At 45.0% G+C, this 18,663-nt stretch overlaps 1 protein-coding gene across 1 annotated transcript; it reads left to right on the top strand.

Annotated features, from left to right (window-relative positions):
• The first annotated feature begins 558 nt into the window (after positions 1-558).
• On the top strand, positions 559-14,630 carry LOC120051648 (stromal interaction molecule 2-like). The gene is made up of 11 exons (XM_038998541.1): positions 559-712; positions 4,706-4,836; positions 6,149-6,270; positions 6,577-6,692; positions 7,005-7,182; positions 7,555-7,732; positions 8,197-8,358; positions 9,333-9,433; positions 10,852-11,096; positions 11,934-12,117; positions 12,333-14,630. The coding sequence occupies exons 1-11, from the start codon at positions 559-561 to the stop codon at positions 13,558-13,560; spliced, it is 2,799 nt and encodes a 932-aa protein (XP_038854469.1). The 3' UTR covers positions 13,561-14,630.
• Positions 14,631-18,663: the final 4,033 nt, after the last annotated feature.

The following is an 18,663-nucleotide window of genomic DNA, read 5'->3' as shown; positions in this document are numbered from 1 at the left end:
AGAACTTTGGAGCGCTCGATTTCCATAATCCCGATCAAATTCAACCCGTGGAATTATTTTGTGGAGAGAGAGCTTCGGTCTCACTCAGATTTCCTTGCTGTCGAAGTTTCTATTGGATGTTCTTATCGGATATAATCATCTTGGATTCAAACCATTCTGTTTGTAACCCATGATGAGGATTAAAATCATTATTTAACTTATTTAACCAATTCCATGTTCTTTTTTTGGATAAAAACTTGTTGGCAGACGTTGGAATTGTAACCCTTTCTGGAGTTTTAATGTAACGGTTGAGTTGTTGTATAATGTTATCGAATATTTCACCATATCCCCTTGGTTAGTTTCTCAACCCGAACCCAATCATTAGCGTCACATCACCTCTGAATAACGGTTCCGTTAATAGCTCGATCTGATAACCTAACACTTGCGCACGGTGGTGCATGTGAGTGTTGACATCGTTAAACAACCGGGTCTCGGTTTGTATAGCCGACATCTGTTTTGTAGATCTTCTCCCGGTTCTCTTGCTCCCACCGGGGTGAGAGTTTCTCTTAAACCCCCATGATGTTGCTCCTTTCCCCGGTTCTCCTCCTCCTGCTCCGCGGGGTCTTATTCGAGGCTTCGCAGGGCATCATCCAGGACAGCGGCTACTATCACCACAATGACCCGGAGCTCGGACTCACCTTTGCCGGCCAAAGAACGGTGTTCGACTCGACAGGTAAAAATGATCCCCGAATGACTGACGGTGACAATAAGCGTGGATAGCCGTAGCCTAAAATTACGTCCATACGCCCTCATTACCTTGAAGTAAACCCTGCTCCAACATGGATCTAGCAACGATTGGATAGGTGAATAGGATCTGGTCCACATATGTAGTTGAAACACAACCACTTCCGCCCTTCTGCTGCACTTCAGCTGATGTAAGAAGGGCTTTAGAAATACATTTGATTTGATTATGAATACATTTGAGTCAGATCAGTGCAGATCTGGGTCAAATAGCATCAACACTTTCTAATCATTGAGCTGTGCGGTAGTTTGCCCGGTGTAATGGAACCTGTGGAATATCCCCAAAAGTAAATCCAGGCGCAACTAAACTAGCTAAATATATTTGGTCTGCAGATCTTTGATTAATCAAGAGAAGTTATTCCAACCACAGGGCAATGTGTGTCCTGAAGCAAGATCCCGCGCGGAGACAGGGAGTGACAACCGTTAACTGTTATGCACGTGTTTTGCGCACTCAGCGGTTATCTGAGCTCGGTGTTAGGAGGAGTCATCAATGTTGACAAACCAACTGGCATGGTGGAAATGTACCGTTTTATCAACACCTCTTCGGTGACTTGTCCTATCATTCCTATGGTCACTGGGACACATGGAGTTGCAGGGCATTGGAGATGGGCACAAGTGTGGAGTGGCATGGTACTCTTGCTCATACAGTGGTCTAGCAGCTGCTTGTAGCCAAACATAGTGTAACGACCCTGGGTTTATAAGCGCGGAAATCTACTTTGCCGCTCGAGCATGCTTTTGCGGCACAGTCGATAGCGCGCCGGACCTCGGGCTAGACGGTCGACGGTTCGAAACCTGCTCCCTGCCTGTTTCATTACAATAGTTTAGATGCGGGATGGATAATCGTAATTGACACATTCAGACACAGGGAACCACTGGACATTGAGAATTGGAGATGAGCACTTTGGCAGGGCAAGGACCAGAGGTGTGGTTTGGAGTGGTCCATGATGACGGAATGGCGTTGCGACTTAGATGTGTCACTTTAGAATTTTAACAAACCATGTAACTCTATGCACACAACCTAAGATTACAAGTATATTTTTTTCGTGCGCACTACACGGTTTTGTATACAGGGAATTTCAATCACAGATTAAGACACAGTAGGTTACTTAAGACAAACCAAGGTTAGTTGGTTGGGGAGGATGGGAGGGGGTGTTCAAATCTCATCATGGACAATTAGCATTTTTAGCTAATTAGCAACTTTGTAAGTCCTTGTAGCTACTTTCGCAACAATTTAGCATGTTAGCTAATCCTTCCCCTAACCTTGACCTTAGAATAAAGGGTTAACTCCTAACCTTAACCCTTTAGCTACTTAGCTAGCATGTTGCCTTACCCTAATCTTAAACCCTATACCTAACCTTAACCCCTAGTTTAGCTAATGTTAGCCACCTAGCTAGCCTAGCTAACATGAACACAACAAATTGGAGTGTACATTAATGCCACACATTAATGCCACAATCGTGTAATACACACCAAAAAGACAAGGGAACAAGATTCCCACCTTTTCCATTGTCAATAATACATTTTTCCCATATTCTTGATTAATGATTTTTAGTAAACTCACTGTTTGATTCCAGAGATGAAATGATTCATAATTATAAGTTAATTATCATGTCTACACACTTTCTACCAGGCTTTACTAGTTTAAATTCAGACTGGAGTATTTTTCACCTCCCACCCACAATTCTTTGGGGGGGTTGCGACTACCCCAGTGGAGATTTGCTGCAGTAGAGAAGAGTACAGTACATTACAGGAGAGTACAGTACATTACAGGAGAGTACAGTACATTACAGGAGAGTACAGTACATTACAGGAGAGAGTACAGTACAGGAGAGTGCAGTACATTACAGGAGAGTGCAGTACATTACAGTACAGTGCAGAGTACAGTGCAGAGTACAGTACATTACAGGAGAGTGCAGAGTACAGTATATTAGAGTAGAATACATTACAGTACTGTAAAGCACAATACAGTAGAGTACAGTTTGGTTCATTACAGTACAGTAACTCTAGTGTGCTCTACTGTTTACTGTACAGTAGAATACAGTTTGGTTCATTACAGTACAGTAACTCTAGTGTGCTCTACTGTTTACTGTACAGTAGAATACAGTTTGGTTCATTACAGTACAGTAACTCTAGTGTGCTCTACTGTTTACTGTACAGTAGAGTACAGTTTGGTTCATTACAGTACAGTAACTCTAGTGTGCTCTACTGTTTACTGTACAGTAGAGTACAGTTTGGTTCATTACAGTACAGTAACTCTAGTGTGCTCTACTGTTTACTGTACAGTAGAGTACAGTTTGGTTCATTACAGTACAGTAACTCTAGTGTGCTGTACTGTAGAGTACAGTTTGGTTCAGTACAGTAACTCTAGTGTGCTCTACTGTTTACTCTACTGAACTCTATTATACTCAAGTGTACAGTGCAGGACTGAACCAATCATGGACGTCTATGTTTGGGGCCAGTCAAGTCCTGACCAAACCAAAAATTGACATCTGTGGATGTTGAAATATAAATCTGGTCCAGACCGTACCAAAAAGCAAAAACAATTCTGTGGACAACGCAGACTGACCAAATTTCAACTAGTTTTCAACTTCCATGAACATCCGGTGCCGGTCGGTGCTCAGTGACTAAGAATGCAGGTTACAGTGAAATAGGAGCAACAACGGCTCAGCCGCGAAGTGGTAGGCCACACAAGCTCACAGAGCGGGATGTCAGCGCGCTGAAGCACGTAAAGCGTAGAAATCATCATTCCTCGGTTGCAGCGCTTATTACTGAATTCTAAACCGCCTCTGGAAGAAACGTCAGCACAAGAACTGTTCATTGGGAGCTTCATGAAATGGGTTTCCATGGCCAAGCAGCCGCACACAAGCCTAAGATCACCATGAGCAATGCCAAGCGTTGGCTGGAGTGCTGTAAAGCTCGCTTACATTGGACTCTGGAACAGTGGAAACTCGTTCTCTGGCAGTCCGACGGACAAATCTGGGTTTGGCAGATGCCAGGAGAACGCTACCTGCCCCAATGCAGAGTGGCAACTGTAAAGTTTGGTGGAGTAGAAATACTGGCCTGGGGCTGTTCTTCAAGGTTCGGGCCCCTTAGTTCCAGTGAAGGGAAACTACAGCATACAATGACATTCTAGAAGATTCTGTCCTGTTTCAGTATGATAATGCCTCCGTGCAAAAAGCGAGATCCATACAGAAATGGTTTGTCGAGATTGGTGTGGAAGAACTTGACTGGCCTGCACAGAACCCTGACCTCAACCCCATCTAACATCTTTGGGATTGTATTGGAACGCCGACTGCGAGCCAGGCCTAATCGCCCAACATCAGTGTCCGACCTCACGAATGCTGTTGTGGCTGAATGGAAGCAAGTCCCCGCAGCAATGTTCCAACATCTAGTGGAAAGCCTTCCCAGAAGACTGGAGGCTGTTACAGCAGCAAAGGGGCACCAACTCCATATTAATGCCCATGATTTTGGAATGAGATGTTCGACGAGCAGGTGTCCACATACTTTTGGTCCTTTAGTGTGTATTGATAAACCTTGTACTGCAGTGGGCTAAATCAGGGTCACACAGAGTGTTTCTTGGTAGTCTTAAACAAATCTACTTTGAAACAAAAGTATTCACCTCACACACATGGTTATGGGCTTAAACATAGTAAGACACCTGTACCATGTCAGATATACAGTTGAAATATATTACATTTAGAGTTTTCATCCCCATATTACACTTTATACACATCACAGAAGACCGAACTATAACAAAACTGTTAGACATAGAAACACCAGATTTTTGTCAGTTAATTTAGTTTTTAAACTAATTCTGAAAAACAATATCATTCCACCATGAGGCCACTAGAGGGCGCTTTTGGTCATTGACTGTAGGAAAGGTCAACCTAACATTGATAAATGTATTGATTGACCATCTCTATAGACCCATGCCTGGTGGTGTCACCTCCCTGTATGAACGAGGCAGACCGATACAGTCTGGAGGCTCTAAGGAACATCCACAGAGAGATGGATGACGACCAGGATGGAGGGATAGAGGTGGAGGAGAGCGTGGAGGTACGTAACCACAGAGGACGGATTCAGGTGTGTTTTGATTGGACAACAGACGGTAGGAGTCTTTATTCAGTTACATGCTGTGTGTGTATATCCTCGTTGACCAGTCTGTCTGTCTCATGATTCCTGTCCTGTTAGTTTGTTTAAGCCATAGACACTAGAGCCCCTTTAGAAGAAGTGAGTCCAGATTAGAAGTGTAGAATGTTGGACTGTTTGTCCCAGAACTCCAGAACTCATCAGAATGCCGTCCAGGGCTAGATGATCCATGGGATTGGGTTGCTGTTACCGTGGAGATGGCAGGGGAGGGTGGCTGACATTCCTGTCCCCATCACATGAAGAATCAAATTACAGCCAAGGATAGATTCCAAGATGGTGGAACATACACACACACACACACACACGCACACGCACACACACAGACACCCAGTCTATTTTATCTCTAAACTAAAATGTCTTGGTCCTTATCATTGGTACAGTTGACAGTCGTCAAACTAATGTGGAAACTTAGAAAGGTTAAGGATGTGTGAACTGTTATTAGACATGCGTGGTTGTGTGTATGGTTGGTTAAGGATCTGTGTGTGTGTGGTTAAGGATGTGTTTGTGGTTAAGTGTGTGTGTGGTTGGTTAAGTGTGTGTGTATCCCTCTGTATGTGTTAGACGGTTCCCTTTTGACATTAAGCTACACACTTTTCATAATCCTGTGTGTGTGTGTGTGTGTGTGTGTGTGTGTGTGTGTGTGTGTGTGTGTGTGTGTGTGTGTGTGTGTGTGTGTGTGTGTGTGTGTGTGTGTGTGTGTGTGTGTGTGTGTGTGTGTGTGTGTGTGTGTGTGTGTGTGTGTGTGTGTGTGTCTTGGCTGTGTAGTTCATCATGGAGGACATGAAGCAGCAGCAGACCAACAAACACAGCCATCTTCACAGAGAGGACCAACACATCACCATAGAAGAACTATGGAGGGGCTGGAAGTTCTCAGAAGGTACGTTGTGTGTGTGATTATGCAATATGTTGTTACATTCACCGTTTCTTCATTACCAAACCCTCCCACCTCTCTCTCTCCGTTCCCCTCCTCCTCTCTCTATCCCCATCTGACCTCTCCCTCCCTTCCTCCCCCTCTCTCCCTCTCTGCCCCTCCTCCTCTCTCCCTCTCTGCCCCTCCTCCTCCTCTCTCTATCCCCATCTGACCTCCCCCTCTCTCTCCCTCTCTCCCTTCCTACCCTCTCTCTCTCCCTTCCTACCCTCTCTCTCCCTCTCTCCCTTCCTACCCTCTCTCTCCCTCTCTCCCTTCCTCCCCCTCTCTCCCTCTCTCCCCCTCCTCCTCTCTCTATCAGTCCATAACTGGACTCAGGATGAGGTGTTGAGGTGGCTCAGGGAGTTTGTAGAGCTGCCTCAATACGAGAACAACTTTAAAGACTTCAGGGTCAACGGCAACACCCTCCCCAGGTGAGAACGGCCAATCAGAAACCTCAGAGAGGTACTTCCTGGTGGGCACAGCCAATCAGACAGCTTCTTACTGAAACTTACTGGCCAATCAGGTAACACACCCTAGTTACAATGTCCATTTGGTATATTTTGAGTCGTTACTATACAATTACAAACAAATCCGAAGCAGCTCAATTTGTCTAATTAAAACGCTTAATAATAACATAACAGAAAGAGAAACACAGTCCAATCAGATGTAGAAAGAGCCAATCAGAACACTTTAGTATTCTCGTCTAATCAGAGCTGGTGTCATTGTGATGTGTGCAGGATAGCAGCCAATGAGCCGTCGTTCCTGAGCGGCCAGCTGAAGATCCTGGACCAGAGAGACAAACAGAAACTCAACATCAAGGCTCTGGATGTGGTGCTGTTTGGGGCTCCTATACGTGTGTAGACAGTACACACACACACACACACATACACACACACACACACACACACACACACACACTCTCTCTTTGTGCATGTGCTCATGTCCACTGATTATATTGAAAAGCGCTAAACAAATTAAATCATCTTCCTCTTCCTCCTCTTCCTCCTCCACTTTCATCATGACTGTCATCATCATTATCCTCTCATCCTCCTCCTTCCTCTTCTCTCTCATCCTCCTCCTCTCTCCCTCCTCCTCCTCTCTCCTGCTGCTGCTACTCCTCTCTCCTCATCCTCCTCTCCTCCTCCTCTCTCCTCTCCTCCTCCAGGCCCACCCCATAACTACATGAAGGACTTGTTGCTGCTAGTGTCTGTGATGATGGGTGTAGGAGGCTGCTGGTTCTCCCAGGTTCAGAACAAAGCTTCTAAAGTCCACATCTCCAAGATGATGAAGGACCTGGAGAGTCTGCAGAGTGCTGAGCTCAGCCTCAGAGAACTACAGGAGCAGTGAGTGTCTATGACTGTGTGTAATGGGTTGAGGAGTACTGTTATGTGTGTTTCCTGCTAATGCGTTTGTTTGTGTGTATGTTTAAATGTTTCCTGATAATGTATGTGTTTGTCCTGCTTACGTGTGTGTGTGTGTGTGTCTTTGCTGCTAACCTGTGTGTGTGTGTGTGTGTGTGTGTGTGTCTTTGCTGCTAACCCGTGTGTGTGTCTTTGCTGCTAACCCGTGTGTGTGTGTGTGTGTCTTTGCTGCTAACCTGTGTGTGTGTGTGTGTCTTTGCTGCTAACTTGTGTGTGTGTGTCTTTGCTGCTAACCTGTGTGTGTGTGTGTGTGTGTGTGTGTGTTGCTGACGCGTGTCCCCGTCCTGATACCAGGCTGGAGCAGGCCCAGGAGGAGAAGCGTAACGTGGCGGAGGAGAAACAGAACCTGGAGGAGAAGATGAGGGATGAGATCATGGGAGCCCAGGAGGAGGCGCACAGACTCCATCGGCTCAGAGCTGGAGCCGTCAGTCAACTGAGCAGACTGAGATACGCAGAGGAGGAGCTGGAGCAGGTACAGAACCTAACCTTATCCTACCTTACTTTATCTAACCTTACTTTATCTTACCTTACCCTACCTAATCTTACCTAACCTTACCCTATCTTACTTTATCTAACCTTACCCTACCTAACCTAACCCTATCTTACATTACCTAACTTAACCCTAACCTTACCTAACCTTACCTTATCTAACCTTACATAACCCTTACATTACATAACTTAACCCTAACCTTACCTAACCTTACCTTACATTACCTAACTTAACCTTACCTTACCTTAGCTAACTCTAACCCTAACCTTACATTACGTAACTTAACCCTAACCTTACCTTACCTTAGCTAACCCAAACTGAAGCAAGTCCACAGTGTAGGAAACACTATCAGTATTGGCTCAAGGCTGGTGGTAAAAACGGTCCACCCATCAATCAAAAGCTTTAACCCTTCTCGTGTGTGTGTGTGTGTGTGTGTGTGTATCTAGGTTCGGGGAGCATTAAAGAAGGCAGAGAAGGACATGATGGCTTACTGGTCTGTCCCGGAGGCCCTACAGCTCTGGCTGCAGCTGACCCACGAGGTGGAGGTCCAGTACTACAACATCAAGAAACACAGCGCTGAGCTGCAGCTGAACACGGCCAAGGAAGAGGTAGAAGACTACTGGTTGGTTGGTGGGTTGGTTGGTTGGTTGGTGGATTAGTTGATTGGTTGGTTGGTGGATTAGTTGATTGGTTGGTTGGTGGGTTGGTTGATTGGTTGGTTGGTGGATTAGTTGATTGGCTGGTTGGTGGATTAGTTGGTTGGTTGGTGGATTAGTTGATTGGTTGGTTGGTGGATTAGTTGATTGGTTGGTGGATTGGTTGGCTGGTGGATTAGTTGATTGGTTGGTTGGTGGATTAGTTGATTGGTTGGTGGATTGGTTGGCTGGTGGATTAGTTGATTGGTTGGTGGATTGGTTGGCTGGTGGATTAGTTGATTGGTTGGTTGGTGGATTAGTTGGTTGGTGGATTGGTTGGTTGGTTGATTGATTGATTGATTGGTTGGTGGACTAGTTGGTTGATTGGTTGTTTGGTGGATTAGTTGATCCGTTGGTTGGTTGGTTGGTTGGTTGGTTGGTGGATTAGTTGGTTGGTGGATTAGTTGGTTGGTGGATTAGTTGATCCGTTGGTTGGTTGGTTGGTTGGTTGGTGGAGTAGTTGGTTGGTGGAGTAGTTGATCCGTTGGTTGATTGGTTGGTGGATTAGTTGGTTGATTGGTTGGTGGATTAGTTGATTGGTTGGTTGGTGGATTAGTTGGTTGGTTGGTTGATTGGTCCAGTACTACAACGTCAAGAAACACAGTGCTGAGCTGCAGCTGGCCACTGCTGAGGAGGAGGTAGGAGAGAGACGTAAACCAATCAGTTTATTGATTCATCAACTGATTGATTGACTTTTCACTGACTTCACGTAGGAAGAAAGAACATAGGGGCTGTAATTAACCGCTGGTGTGGACATGACCAGGAGGATGTGACCTCATATTAACCCTTGGTATGGACATGACCAGGAGGATGTGACCTCACCCCTTGGTATGGACATGACCAGGAGGATGTGACCTCACCCCTTGGTATGTGTATATCCTGTCCAGGCAGAGAAGATCAAGAAGAAGAGGAGTTCCCTCATGGGGACGTTCCACGTGGCTCACAGCTCCTCACTGGACGATGTTGACACCAAGATCCTGGAGGCCAAGTGAGACACACACACACACACACACACACACACAGTCTTAATTTAGTCAACAATAACTTTGACAAAATAACAACCTATTTTTCCTGACTAAAACTATGAAGATAACGAGACCAGAGGGAGAGAAAAACATAACTGTAACAAATTACTTTTAATTTTAGTCGATGAAAATGTGACGTGACGAGAATTCCACATGAGGGTAATGGACATTTAACTTGACATGAATCTACTTTTCATCCGTTTTGTCCAATCCTAACCATGCATGCAGAATATGTAATGTAGTCCTCTCATTGGCAGAATTAAAGTTGTGTGATCTGATTGAGCTGATCTGACTGGCTCTCCTACACAGCTCCCAGGCGGTCTCTTCAGTCACTCTTCAGTCTTTTGAACTGATGTGAAGCCAGGACACTGGACTTGTAACTGACCTCAACTAGAACTGATGTGAAGCCAGGACACTGGACTTGTAACTAACCTCAACTAGAACTGATGTGAAGCCAGGACACTGGACTTGTAACTAACCTCAACTAGAACTGATGTGAAGCCAGGACACTGGACTTGTAACTAACCTCAACTAGAACTGATGTGAAGCCAGGACACTGGACTTGTAACTAACCTCAACTAGAACTGATGTGAAGCCAGGACACTGGACTTGTAACTAACCTCAACTAGAAACCGATGTGAAGCCAGGACACTGGACTTGTAACTAACCTCAACTAGAAACCATGTTAACTCTCACTCTTACTTACATGATTTAATTACATCAGAAGCTCAATTTTCCCATGTGTGCTGTTGTTCATTTATCTGTGCCACGGTCCACAACTGTGAGTTGCAGTTGCTGTTCTCGTGTTTTTGTGACGTATTTTGTGACGGAGTTGACATGGTTTTTGTGACGGAGTTGCCGTGGTTTTTGTGACGGAGTTGCAGTGGTTTTTGTGACGGAGTCGACGTGGTTTTGGTGACGGAGTCGACGTGGTTTTGGTGACGGAGTCGACGTGGTTTTGGTGACGGAGTCGACGTGGTTTTGGTGACGGAGTCGACGTGGTTTTGGTGACGGAGTCGACGTGGTTTTGGTGACGGAGTCGACGTGGTTTTGGTGACGGAGTCGACGTGGTTTTTGCGACAAAGTTTTTGTAACAGATTTGACTTTGTTGTGTCACACAGTAACATACTAAACTAATATATGTTGTGTTGACATAGCTGACATGTTACTATATTATAACAGTCTGCACCTGTGTGTTGTATCACAGCAACGCCCTACCAGAAGTAACTAGCTGACGTAAACTGTGCTTTTGACTCCCCTCACAGCAACGCCCTACCAGAAGTAACTAGCTGACGTAAACTGTGCTTTTGACATCCCTCACAGGAACGCCCTACCAGAAGTAACTAGCTGACGTAAACTGTGCTTTTGACACCCCTCACAGGAACGCCCTATCAGAAGTCACGGCCTGCCTACGGGAGCGTCTCCACCGCTGGCAGCAGATAGAGCGCCTGTGTGGTTTCCCTCTCCTCAGGAACTCTGGCCTGGCCAGCCTGACAGCCACGCTGTATTCAGACTCTAACTGGGTGGCGATGCCCAGGGTGTCTGTACCCACCTTCCCTTCCTATCATGAAACAATACAGGGCTCTCTGGAGGATCTGATGGAAGACTCCTCAGCACCCATCTTAGGTAGGTTATAGCAATCAGTCGCTCAGTTGGTCAATAAAATATGGTCATTAAGCAGACATGTTTATGCAAACAGATCTACAGCACGGTGAGTGTATGTTTATGGGATCACCGTGGTAATCAATCTCATGCCCATACCTAGTCAAGGGCTTGACGATTAGTTGACACGTTGAATCAGGTGCTAGCTCTGGAATAGACCAAACACATGGAACAGCTGGGGGTCCTAAGGAGAGGTTTGGAACAGCTGGGGGTCCTAAGGAGAGGTTTGGAACAGCTGGGGGTTCTAAGGAGAGGTTTGGAACAGCTGGGGTTCCCGAGGAGAGGTTTGGAACAGCTGGGGGTTCTAAGGAGAGGTTTGGAACAGCTGGGGGTTCTAAGGAGAGGTTTGGAACAGCTGGGGGTTCTAAGGAGAGGTTTGGAACAGCTGGAGGTTCTAAGGAGAGGTTTGGAACAGCTGGGGGTTCTAAGGAGAGGTTTGGAACAGCTGGGGGTTCTAAGGAGAGGTTTGGAACAACTGGGGTTCCCGAGGAGAGGTTTGGAACGGCTGGGGTTCCCGAGGAGAGGTTTGGAACAGCTGGGGGTTCCAAGGAGAGGTTTGGAACAGCTGGGGGTACTGATGAGAGGTTGGAGAACCACTGCCATACCTGATTCAATGTTTAAGTGATTAGCTGCTTAGTGGAATCAGGTTTAGTGTTATTTTTGCGAGGTTTTCCATGAATAGGTTTTCCATAAAATTAACAAAATGGAAAAAAATCTCTAAAATGTGCCCCACATTTTTCTGGGATTAAAAAAAAAAAAAAAAAAAGTTACCGTGATGTTCCCTTTCCTTTGCAACCCTAGTTCCACCAATGAAGCGCTCCCCTCGCTCTCGTGGCTCTACCTCCACCGTGTGTCGTCAACGGCGTTCTGGACACGCCTCCTCTTCCTCCTCCTTCTCCGACCCTGATATCCTGATCCCTATGCACACCACGCTCCCTTGCTTCGAGGAAGAGGAGCAGATCTTCATCAACGCCCAGCGGAGAGGGTGAGTCGCACAGTTTCAATTTAGGAAATAAACTGACGTTACAATTCTGATTCCAATTTTCTACAATGCTTCTCTGTTTTGGCTGATTACAAGGTGACTCACGGTGACACTTACAGTATTTTCAATGTATAATTGAAACTTTGTGAACCTTGATGGAATCTTTCTCTCTCTATATCTTTTCACTCTCCCCCCTCTCTCTCTCCTTCTCTCTACAGAGATTCTCAGGTAATTTATTCTGACAGGACCCCTCCTGTCAGCAGAAGGTCATCAGAAACGGAATCCCCCATTTGTAACATATCTAGAGAAGAACTGGAGGCTTCCTTGGATGAAGCCACATTGAAGACATCATCTAAAGACGAGCCAGACTTTTCTTCTGTGGACAACACTGCTCCAAGGAAAATGCAAAGAGGCAAAAGTGAGACTTCCATGGACCCCCCCGCCAACGCAGCAGCCCAAAAGGTCTTGGGTCGTTCGATGGACAACGTCTCAAGGAGGTCATCCAGAGATGAGTGTCACGAGTTTCCGTTGGAGACTCACTTCTCAAAGAAGAGGTCTCTTATATCTACAGATGTGATCGGTGTGTCTCTGGACACTGGCTCCAGACAGATGATGAGAGAGAGCAGGGGGGAAGTCTCATTCAACAACTCCATGAGAGGAAGACCCAGAGAAGAAATGGTGGCGGCCATTGGAACTCCAACGAGAAGGATATCCCGAGAGGAGGTGGACTTAGCCGACAGCGCTCAGAGGAGGATGGCGATGTCCAGAGACAAACTGACCCTTCATCTGGACAGCAACTCTTCTCACAAGATGCTCAGGAAGAAGATAGAGTTCCCAGTGGAACCACCATCCGCCGCCACGAGGAAGATATCGATAGACGAACACCATGAGATGTGCTCTCACACTCGCAGACGAACAAACAGCGATAAGATTGACAGATCCATAGATACTCCCACTGGGAAGATCTACCCGGACAGGGCCCCGGAAATCCCCAAACGGAGGATATCCAGGGAGGAGTATGCAGAGTCGTCCCAAGTGGGTCACGGTCCCCAGGTTTTGGATTGGGGTCATTTCGGACAACCTGACCTCACCTTGTCCACGCCATGGAAACAAACCCAGACCCCTGACCCTTATACCTCCGACCACCTGACCGAACTGGTGTATGACGGAATTCTGGAGAAGTCCTGTATCACCCCAGCAACGACCCCAGCAACAACCCCTGACCTGCCCCAGAGGATCACGGAAGGAGGAGAGCGAGAAGGGAATCCTCCTGTTCCGCCTCCGAGGAGTGGCCGGTCCCTAAACACGTTGCCCCCGGAGATGAGAGGCGAGAGGCACCAAAAGGACAAAGACAAAAGCGCGAAGTCGTCCAAACTCAAGAACCTTTTTAAGAAGAGGAAAGATCATACCCCAGAACGGCCACAAGGGGGCCTGAACAATCTCTGACCGTTAACTGGAATTTAAACACTTTTTTATGCAAATTTTTTAACCAGGAAGTCTCTTGAGGTTATGAAACTCTTGTTTTTTTTTTTAAAGAGAGAGATCTGGAAAGACGTCAGCCAGGAAAAGCTGAGAGGAAACATGAACATTAGTCCTATAGATTTGATTTTCTAAAAACCGACACGGACTGTTTGGCTGGGATTACATGTTTGGGATTACAGGATAATGTAATCTGGGATTACATGTTTGACTGGGATTACATGTTTGTAATGGCTGGGATTGACTGGGATTACATGTTTGTAATGGCTGGGATTGGCTGGGATTACATGTTTGAAAGATAAAAACATGAGCAATAGGATTGATATATTTTTTCAAAGCCAACAAAGTGTAATTTTTGAAACCCAGAAAAAAATACTGTTCTGGCCGATAAAATGCAGATTGCCAGACAACATGTTATTTTGGCAATGGCTAGTCAATGGGGCAGGTACCAAACTCTTGAGTTGACATAGCAGTCTCTAAGACTGATTAAACTCATCCTAGACTGAATACTCTGAAAACAGGAAGACAGTTGTTGCTATAGTTTCGGTACTATTTTGGTACTACAAAGCAGAATCAGTTAACCATCTAACTTTGATAAATAACCAGAAATAACTATTGATTTTCTGGTTCATTAAGAAAAGGTAAAGTTAGATATGTGTGTCTTTGGTTGTCTTTGGTTGTTAAATGTATAAAAAGCTATTTTCATAACGTTTAGGTAAGTTAGCTGGCTAACTCATTGATCCTGCTTTTGTAGTATACCCCTCTGGCTGGATGTCCTCAGAGGGACAAAGAGGATGAAAGGGTGTAAGATAACCTACGGTGCCCAAATGTTGTCTCTGCAAGGAAGTCTTAATAAGTAGACCAATGATGGGTGTCCCGTTTCAGCTTCATTTCGAAGCAGTGTGATCCCATACTGTGTTTGATCGCCTCCTATGTTCAGAGTTGGGTGTTTAGAGCTGAGCTATTTATTTCTTGACTAGGGAGCATTTCTTCAGAGCTCTTCTCCTGTACGATAGAAGCAACTGTAGTTTATTTGGATTGGGGGAGGGGGGGGGGGGGGGGGTGCAGTCACAGTGCTGTTCAGTGGTTCCTAGACCTTTTTATCAGTGCAGTCACAGGGCTGTTCAATGGTTCCTAGACCTTTTCCTCAGTGCAGTCACAGGGCTGTTCAGTGGTTCCTAGACGGTTTCCTCAGTGCAGTCACAGAGCTGTTCAGTGGTTCCTAGACCTTTTTATCAGTGCAGTCACAGGGCTGTTCAATGGTTCCTAGACCTTTTTATCAGTGCAGTCACAGGGCTGTTCAATGGTTCCTAGACCTTTTTATCAGTGCAGTCACAGGGTTGTTCAATGGTTCCTAGACGGTTTCCTCAGTGCAGTCACAGAGCTGTTCAGTGGTTCCTAGACCTTTTTATCAGTGCAGTCACAGGGCTGTTCAGTGGTTCCTAGACCTTTTATCATTGCAGTCACAGGGCTGTTCAGTGGTTCCTAGACCTTTTTATCAGTGCAGTCACAGGGCTGTTCAGTGGTTCCTAGACCTTTTATCATTGCAGTCACAGGGCTGTTCAGTGGTTCCTAGACCTTTTTGTCAGTGTAGTCACCATGCTTTTCAATGGTTCCTAGACGGTTTCCTCAGTGCAGTCACAGGGCTGTTCAGTGGTTCCTAGACGGTTTCCTCAGTGCAGTCACAGGGCTGTTCAATGGTTCCTAGACGGTTTCCTCAGTGCAGTCACAGAGCTGTTCAGTGGTTCCTAGACCTTTTTATTAGTGCAGTCACAGGGCTGTTCAGTGGTTCCTAGACGGTTTCCTCAGTGCAGTCACAGGGCTGTTCAGTGGTTCCTAGACGGTTTCCTCAGTGCAGTCACAGAGCTTTGCTTGGGGGAGATTTCTAGTATGTGTACGGTTGCAACATTTAGATAACTTTCCCAGGTTTTCCTGGAATCCCGGTCAGAAGTTTTCCTGGAATCCCGGTCAGAAGTTTTCCTGGAATCCCGGTCAGAAGTTTTCCTGGAATCCCGGTCAGAAGTTTTCCTGGAATCCCGGTCAGAAGTTTTCCTGGAATCCCGGTCAGAAGTTTTCCTGGAATCCCGGTCAGAAGTTTTCCTGGAATCCCGGTCAGAAGATTCCCTGGAATCCCGGTCAGAAGATTCCCTGGAATCCCGGTCAGAAGATTCCCTGGAATCCCGGTCAGAAGATTCCCTGGAATCCCGGTCAGAAGATTCCCTGGAATCCCGGTCAGAAGATTCCCTGGAATCCCGGTCAGAAGATTCCCAGAATCTAGAGGGAATATCGGGAATATTCCAACCAGGATTTCTGGAAAACCTGGAAATTAGTTGAAAAGTTTATTTTTATTTATTTAACTAGGCAAGTCAGTTAAGAACAAATTCTTATTTACAATGATGGCCTAGGAACAGTGGGTTAACTGCCTTGTTCAGGGGCAGAACAACAGATTGTTTTACCTTCTCAGCTCGGGGATTTGATCAAGCAACCTTTCGGTTAGTGGCCCAACTCTCTAACCACTAGGTTAGACTCTCTAACCACTGTTTCTTTTTGTTTCTTTTGGAACTGAGCTTTGAGAAAGGATGTGATTTTTTTTAAACAAAATTAATCTAATTAAATGAGCTTGTTTTTGAGAATTATTCTGTTCTGTTCTTTGTGGAAGTTCAGTTTTTCTTTTCAAGGTGATTTGTTTACTGATTTTATTTGAAGGTGCCTTTGGGGGGTAGTTTCTCAACTTTTATCTAAAAAAAAAAAAATGTTCATGACATCTTTTACTTGTTTGTTAATTAAATATAATTTATTTTATTGACCGTTTTGCAGTCTTGGGTGTCTAGGATAGAGTCAACTATATCTAAAGAAAGTCTTAACCAAGTCAAGGTCCTCAGAAAAGGACCTGCACTAAAATACTTTATTGAAAGGAAACTTTGTATGCATTGATAATGATGAATTTTAAAATAAATATTAACAAAATGCCAAATGTATCATTGTTTTGTAAGTATTTATTGCTTGGTGACCATAGTACATTCTCAAACAAAATGCTTAAACAGTCACATAGCTACAGATAAAAGTAACGATAACCTTTTTTACATAATTGAGAATTCAAATTTTTTATTAAGGGAATACATTTAATTGGTCTAAAACACCTTGGGTAATGGGTGACACACAACTTTAATCAAAAAGACATAAAGCATAAAGACTCCATTAACAAAACGTATTGCACGATTTTCTAGAAAAACAACACTGATTTCATCATAGAAAAACCTATTACATCTCTCAGGGGACGTAGCAACTACAGTTGTCATGGAGAATGACTGGTCTCTGGTCTCTCAGGGGACGTAGCAACTACAGTTGTCATGGAGAATGACTGGTCTCTGGTCTCTCAGGGGACGTAGCAACTACAGTTGTCATGGAGAATGACTGGTCTCTGGTTATTTTCAGGCATTCCTCCTTGCTCCTAATATTAAAAAACAAACATTAAAACTAGTACACACGTCAACAGATAGTCGTCCTAATCAGTAGGGAAGAACAGAGATGTCATTCAGTAAGGGACTGTGACAATATTTTTAGATAATACACAACACAGAGGACTAGAGGTCAATGGGGCATTAATGATCAATGGAAACAGTTGTTTTTCAGGTTGACATCTGTTTAGAATCTGTGTAGAATCTGTGTAGAATCTGTTTAGAATCTGTTTAGAATCTGTGTAGGAATTTCAGTCCGGGACTCATAGCTACATCTCAGGCTTTCATTGGTCCAAATCGTCTATACAGTGTAACAGGATACTTGTTTTTTGGCCATTGACCCAATTTTACTGCAAGGAATTCTAATTGGTCGACCACAGGCTAGCGTTGAGGGGTTATAAATGACATCCTGTCCCGTTGTTCTGTGGAGGAATCACTGAGGACAGGGAAGAATGAACATCGACCATCTACTTCCCAGCATAACATCTATGATTCGTTCTCCTTGAATAAACCACTTTTTCTCCCCCTGATTTGCTTTGGGGTCCATGTTATTGAAGAATAACATACTGCTAACATGACAAACACTTTGATACGTAACAAAACTAACTGATATCAGTAGGCATGTAGCCCCCCAATGTCCTCCTGACTCACTGTGTAATTTTCCGACCCAGAAGGCAGCAGGAATGAGGAGCAGGAACAGAGATTTGGAGGCCAGTACCAGGACCCAGATCAGACAACTTTCAGGGTCAGGGTTGTCCTGGATGTTCTCTGTTTAATGGTGAGGTACATTATCAGTGGGCCACTTTCTATGTTATTTTCAGACCAATCAATCAGTGTGTCCTTTACACATTACACCAAGGGAAATGGAAATATTGTGTTTACACTGATATTGTTGACAGTAAAAAAATCTTCTGATGATACAAAGGTTAAATAAATGTTCCTCCATCAATTTTAGTCGCATAAAAGACATTTATACACTTTATATAGACTTTTTCCAAATGAAACCAATCGATAAAACAGAAACATGTAAAAAAAATAATTAGAAAAAAGGAGTTAGTTCTCACCAAAGGAAATCCTAGTGGTGATGTTTCCATAGTGGTAGACCTCCAGGTAATATACAGCCTCGTCGGTTCTCTTCTGCTCTTCTCTCCCCATGGTGACGCAGTAGTAGAGTCCCAGGTCAGACTCAGTGATGTTCTCAATCAGTAGATCATAGAATCTCAGAGAGCGCCTCCACAGGAGGGTGAAGCGTGGGACAGGGCTCTTTAGAGACTTGAAGACAGAAGCCTCACACGTTTCACTCCCACCAGAACAGTTTCTGATCCAGACTGTTTCTACGTTGTGTCTGATGTCACAGTGAAGAACGACGTTGTCTCCTGGTCTGACTCTCAGCTCCACCTCTGCTGCAGAGATCCCATCCTGACTGGAGGAAACAGCACCTACAGGTAACAGAGGAACAGTGTTAGGATGAACTGACTGGAGGAAACAGCACCTACAAGTAGCAGAGGAACAGTGTTAGGATGAACTGACTGGAGGAAACAGCACCTACAGGTAGCAGAGGAACAGTGTTAGGATGAACTGACTGGAGGAAACAGCACCTACAGGTAGCAGA

Source organism: Salvelinus namaycush, chromosome 8 (assembly GCF_016432855.1).
Source record: "Salvelinus namaycush isolate Seneca chromosome 8, SaNama_1.0, whole genome shotgun sequence".
Taxonomy (NCBI): domain Eukaryota; kingdom Metazoa; phylum Chordata; class Actinopteri; order Salmoniformes; family Salmonidae; genus Salvelinus; species Salvelinus namaycush.
This window is presented reverse-complemented; position numbering and strand designations above follow the sequence as displayed.